Consider the following 6,056-nt stretch of genomic DNA (forward strand, 5'->3'; position numbering starts at 1 on the left):
TTGGGTGATTCTAAATGATCTCTTGAGTATTGAGACACTAATCAAGCAAATAAATTCATCCATCTAAGAAAAAATCTATCCTAGACTCAATTGCAAAAGTAAAAAGAATTTAAGCCCTATCTTATATCCTTCGTTGATTCTTCAATTATTTCGACGGGCGTCAAACGTCATTTACCTTCACAACTAATGCTCATACCTGTTCAATACTCACAAAGCATGTTAGTTCTTTAATCGTTTTGTCATCAATAAGCCAAAACCCACTTAGAGGATCTAGATGCACTTTCAACTATATATTTAATAAAAGAGAGTATTATGCACCTATATAAAAATTGTAATTTCTAATGATAATAAAGAGCGCATGTATTTAAATATATTTAACTATCTTGTAGCACAAATATAATCAGTGGTGCCTAAGTAAACACTTTACGCTCTGTCTAAGCACTTATGCTACGATAATTTTTTAAAATAACCTAATTTTTTCTACTAATACCTACTATATACACCTTATGATACATACTCTAAACACCTAACTACAAGCACTAGCAGTTCATGCCCTCGTGCGAAGCGGGTATAGGTTGCGCGTGCGCATTGAGCGTCCGGTGGGCCACGTCCGGTCGGAAGCAACGTGGAGGCTCCCCGTCCACCCGTTACCCTGAGGCATCATTCTTCTCCAAACCGAGTCGTCGTCCTCGTCAAAGCAGCCTCCAAGCTGCCTCTCTCTCTCTCTCTCTCTCCGATGGCTGGAGCCGCGAAGGCGGGCAAGGGGAAGAAGAAGGTGATCATCGACACCGACCCGGGAATCGGTCGGTATTCTTCTAATCTTCTTCTTTCTCGATCGATAGCAGCAGTTTTTGTTGTTCTTGGGTTTGCATCGCAATTGACCAACCAACCTGTGGATCGATCGATGGTGTCGAGCAGATGACGCGATGGCCATCTTCGTGGCGCTGAGGTCGCCGGAGCTGGAGGTGCTGGGCCTCACCACCACCTTCGGGAACGTGCACACAGCCCTCGCCACGCGCAACGCGCTCCACCTGGTATGGCCCATTCCTCTCTTCCCATCCGATTCCGCCCACTCCACCTGCAAATAACAGTTGTTGCAACTGCGTTTGGTGTGTATTTCAGTTGGAGGCTGTTGGAAGGATTGACATCCCCGTGGCAGAAGGATCCCATGTAACAATCAAGGTTACTACTATTTCTTTTTATATTTTCCTTCTCACATTGTATCAGTGTTCAATATTCAACATTGCAATTTCCAAAGAGAAAAGCAGATAATTACAGTGATCTAGATTCTAGAAAAGTGAAAAATCGTAGGATCGTGCTGATCAGCAGTTTTCAACAACGTTGTTTGTTGATTGCATCATCGTAACTAACAATCGGTTTTCTTTTTCCTGTACACGGAACACAGAAAGACACCAAGCTAAGGATTGCAAGCTTCGTTCACGGTTCAGACGGTCTGGGAAACCAGAATTTCCCTCCGCCAGCTACAAAGCCGGTAGATCAATCGGCTCCTGCCTTCCTGGTTGAGCAGGCAAATCTGTACCCTGGGCAAGTTACAGTCGTCGCGCTCGGTCCGCTTACCAACCTTGCTCTGGTCTGCTCTGCTCTGCTTTGATTACTCACTGCACTAGATGCATCTATCGTATTTGATTCTTGTGATCTAGCTTGTCTGGCTTCTTTTAATGGAAATGTCAATCTCTCGTTTTCCAGGCCATTGAGCGTGACCCTTCGTTCCCAAGCAAGATTGGGCAGATTATTATTCTTGGTGGTGCATATTCAGTTAATGGAAATGTCAACCCTGCAGCTGAGGCAAATGTGAGGGCTCTCTCTTTCTCTGATGCATTTCTTATTCCGTAGTTACCACCTGATTACATTAATCTCACTGAATCCCTGCAACTGGAGTTGGCAGCTACCTTAACTTGAGATAATATGCAGTAATGCTTTGTTAAATGGAGCTGTAGTATCATGGTTCCCTTGTGAATTCAGAGAAAAATAAACATTCTTCTGATCGAGTGATGCTTAAGCTTAAGTAGTAGAGCCCTCACTAATGGGGTCATGCTTATTAACAGATATTTGGGGATCCTGATGCAGCAGATATTGTTTTTACCTGCGGTGCTGATATTTTGGCCGTGGGACTAAATGTAACGCACCAAGTAGTTCTTACCGGTAATTCTGATCCACTTGCAGATACCTTCTACTCAGGATGCCTGCTGCATCGAACTGTTCAGATTAATGAGTATCAGAGCATACAAGTATAATGGACCTAGCATGATATACCTTCCAATTTCATCTTACTTCACCACAATAATTATGCAATCAGAGCTGAAAACAACTACAGCTCGTTGCATGATATCTTTGTGATTTTGCATATATGGGTTATAACCTGATTCTCATCAACCCACCCTTATTTTAAATCACAATCATTTGATAAAGAAAGTGTGAATGATTTATTGCTTCTGTTGTATGAACTATGAAGGGACAACATTGTAATTGTTGCTTGGCTAATTCATTAGATCAAACTTAGCTCTATGATAAGTAACCATGATTCCAAATTATTGGAAGTATGGGCTAACTGGCAGTGGCCAACTTGCCATGTATTAGAACACAAGTGCTTTCATGTTTTGATAACTCAATGAAACATTGACACATCCGTTTTATTGCAGACTCTGACCGGGAGAAGCTTCAACAGTCTGATAGCAAATACGCTCGCTACTTATGCAAGATAATGGGAATTTATTTTGATTTTCACAAGGATTCTTACTTCATACAAGGTTTGTATATATCAGTATTATGCAAGGAAGTCGAAATGGCTCGAAGTACTTGTAGATAGGACAGATCAGAAGCTGTGCAATCTTGTGAACTGACTTCACACTGAAATGCTTGCAGGAGTGTATCTTCATGATCCAACAGCGCTTCTTGCTGCAGTAAATCCATCGCTGATGACTTACACAGAAGGTGTCGTGAGGGTGCAGACGGTTGGAATCACAAGGGGCCTTACAGTTTTCGACAACAAGAAGAAAAGGTTAGGCCACTCTCTTTCTCTCGCACAAAGTCAAATGCGTTGAAGTAGAAGCAGAAGATTTAAGCATGCAGTCATGTGCTCCTAATCCTATATTTCTATAGTGCACTTGTGAATTGATTCGTTCCTAATGCCTAATGAGTTCACGTTCGCATGGTATATGACTGGCTCTAGAATGAGATGGAATTCAGTCTGATGTACTGAACATTCCGAGCGGGTTTGCAGGTATGCGGAGATCACATCCTGGAGCGATATGCCCACCGTGAAGGTTGCTGTCACCGTTGATGCCCCCGCAGTCGTAGAGCTAATGATGCAGAGGCTGATGACGGATGATTAGGGGCAGCAGACTAGGACCTCGACCGCTGGATGATAATCATTCTGTTTGCAATTCATCAGAGGGCGACCCGAGAACAGAAGTTGATTCTGCATCATGCTGTGCTCGAAAGAAAGCACCTTGCACTTGCTACTATCTGGGATGATGCGCCTTTGTTTTGTTGGAACATTACAGTCTAAGAAAGAAAGAGAGGAAGTAGATGTCCCTCATATGAAATTCACGGTTTCGTAGAGCCAATCTTGATATTTTTTAACCATGCCTTCTAAATTTCAGATGCCTGTTATTTTGGAGGCAAGCTCAGGCAGCTGCTCCCTATTGCGGTTCCCGATGGGGGTGGGGGTGGCTCTTTCTTCACCGGGCTTAGAAGAGGTCGGAGGAGGGAGGTTGGCTCGACGGAGGAGTCAGGCACAGGGGCAGAGTGGCGAGGCACTGTCCGCCATGGGGTGGCGGAGGATGGTCGGTGGGCCAGTGCAGGGCGAGGGAGGCAAGGACGGCATGTTAGTGTGGCGGTGGACGGCGCTGATGAATCTGGTGGTGGGAGCGTCGCTGAAGAAGGGTGGAGGAGGGTGGCAGGAGGGGGCGAGCACGTGAGCTGCGGCGTGGGTGAGCCTGTGGGCAGAGGTGGGTATGGCGCGACCGGGGAAGATGTTATGAGGAAGAGAGGGAGAGTGAGGGATGGCTGAAGGAAGAAGAAAGAATCTCGTACGTCCGAATGAATATGATGGCTGAGGACGTCGCCTGGCGAAAATATGTTATTTTCGTATGCATGAACTATAGCATCACTCTTTTTTAACATATTAATGTGGGAACTTTAGGAAATCTATATTGCCCGTAGGGGTGAAATGTGCCGGATTTTTCTCGTCCGAACTGTTTTAGATGCTAATTACATTTCGAATATTCAAAAGAAATCTTGTATGTTGGATGGATCGGATCTTGGATGGTTGCATCGGATTCTGATATAGAGAATTAGGTATTCGTCGGATATCGGATATTCAAAAATAAAATCAGATATATCTAAAAATTATCCGACAACTATCCAATCCTATTTTACAGAACTTATAACTTTTTCATACAGAGTCAGATAACGACGATCTTTATATCAAAATTGTAGCTCAACAAGATCTACAACTTTGCACTCAACTTTTTCTATATGAAGTTATTAATATGTTCAAATAGTTAATAAAAGTTTTAGTCAGTATATTGGGCACTCGTAACTTCTTCGTTTTCACTCTAACATATCTCCTTCCATGAGAGGATATTGTTGATAGATTGGTAGACCTCTAATGTAGTTGAGATTTGAATATATAGAATAGTCAAACAATCATAACATATACAATATATATGGTTGCTACTTTTACTTAATATCTGAATAAATATTTGTGACCAACATTGTCTACATATGAGTCGTCATATATTCGATCCGTATCGAACCGTATTTGTGACCGAGACTATCCGTATCTATATCCGACACCATCCATATCTAGCTCCGATTCTGATAAAAAAAAATGAGATAGGATATTGATTACACCTATGATTGCCCAACTATTCCACTTATTCTACATCTACACCTAATATTATCCTCAAATACTCCAATTGCTCAAATTCACCTTGGAGCTCCTCCCACTGAAATTGTTAAGGGAAGCAAAACAATTAGGACATATCATGGTAAGTCTCAAAACAAAAAAAAGAAATCTTTCAGCTATCTGACGGGCTCAGAAAATCTACTACGAAAGTCAAGCCAGAGCCCAGAGGTACTTCAAGATCCAGAAAATCTACGATATATTAGGTTACTCCTTGCTAACTTCTGTTTTAAGAGTTGGTAATTCAATGAATAGTTTTAACACAGTGCAGAACAGGTGCATGGATCTTTGGAAGTTCAGAAGGGAGCATAAAGAAAAAAAGGAATTAAGTGTATACAGAAATAAACGCATGGCGTTTTCTAGGAAATAACTTGTACCTAAGATTAGAAAACAAAAACTATGGCACCAATTTCTAACGGGTGTAGGTTAAGTTCAGACATTGGAATATGAGACTCTGGCCTGAAATTTCCTTACGGTACAGTGGAATACTCCAAAAATAATTACGAATCATAACCAGGTTATAGTACAAATTTAGAATTACTACAGTTAGTATCACAAATGGCTATGAGCATATGACTAACCTCTTGAAGAGACAAGGAAACTAACTTCCACCCGGAAGCAGTAATATAGCGTCGTTTAAATGCTGTGTGGCCTAACGGTGTACCTGCAAAATCAGCACAGGTCATGTAATCGTGGATGTTTATTGGAGGGAGGAGAGGAGGATGATGGCAACTATGGAGGTTACCGACAGCTATGATTTTGGGCGTAAGGAGGCGGTAGCATGAGAGAGAAGGCGAGGGTCGGCTAGACATTAGGTGCTTGGACAGCAAGAAGAAAGATTTCTCTTCTAATTCTTGCTTATCTCTTTATTGATGATTTGCTTCTTTTTATATAGAGAAGGGCTTAACTTGGTCTATACGTAATCTATTACAATTTGAAAAGTAATAAAAAATCCTAATCTACTTAATGACAAAAAAGCAGTGTGGACCTAGCTGCCGCTACAGTACACACAGTATTGTTTGTTCCTGTCAATAGTATCCGCAAGTGGGCTTTTGAGCCGACCAGTCCTAATGGGCTATGGATTGGGGCACGATCCATGACATCTCTCCCCTTTCACTTGCAACTC

At 42.2% G+C, this 6,056-nt stretch overlaps 1 protein-coding gene across 3 annotated transcripts; it reads left to right on the forward strand.

Annotated features, from left to right (window-relative positions):
• The first annotated feature begins 642 nt into the window (after positions 1-642).
• LOC133908841 (probable uridine nucleosidase 2) lies at positions 643-4,272 on the forward strand. Of its 3 annotated transcripts, XM_062351029.1 has the most exons (10): positions 680-775; positions 919-1,034; positions 1,123-1,182; positions 1,406-1,591; positions 1,708-1,812; positions 2,067-2,163; positions 2,661-2,768; positions 2,884-3,019; positions 3,191-3,241; positions 3,624-4,272. In XM_062351029.1, the coding sequence occupies exons 2-9, from the start codon at positions 927-929 to the stop codon at positions 3,210-3,212; spliced, it is 822 nt and encodes a 273-aa protein (XP_062207013.1). In that variant the 5' UTR covers positions 680-775; positions 919-926; the 3' UTR covers positions 3,213-3,241; positions 3,624-4,272. The 3 variants fall into 3 exon arrangements, with proteins under 3 accessions (XP_062207021.1, XP_062207013.1, XP_062207005.1); XM_062351037.1 differs by lacking the exon at positions 3,191-3,241 and having other exon boundaries at positions 643-803; positions 3,242-4,272; XM_062351021.1 differs by lacking the exon at positions 3,191-3,241 and having other exon boundaries at positions 685-775; positions 3,242-4,272.
• Positions 4,273-6,056: the final 1,784 nt, after the last annotated feature.

The sequence above is a fragment of the Phragmites australis genome, chromosome 1, assembly GCF_958298935.1.
Source record: "Phragmites australis chromosome 1, lpPhrAust1.1, whole genome shotgun sequence".
Classification (NCBI taxonomy): Eukaryota; Viridiplantae; Streptophyta; class Magnoliopsida; order Poales; family Poaceae; genus Phragmites; species Phragmites australis.

Coding starts and splice junctions, on each gene's coding strand:
- LOC133908841 (XM_062351037.1), top strand. CDS start 737: ATGGCTGGAGCCGCGAAGGCGGGCAAGGGGAAGAAGAAGGTGATCATC. Junction 804..918: donor CGACACCGACCCGGGAATCG/GTCGGTATTCTT, acceptor GGTGTCGAGCAG/ATGACGCGATGGCCATCTTC. Junction 3,020..3,241: donor TTCGACAACAAGAAGAAAAG/GTTAGGCCACTC, acceptor GCGGGTTTGCAG/GTATGCGGAGATCACATCCT.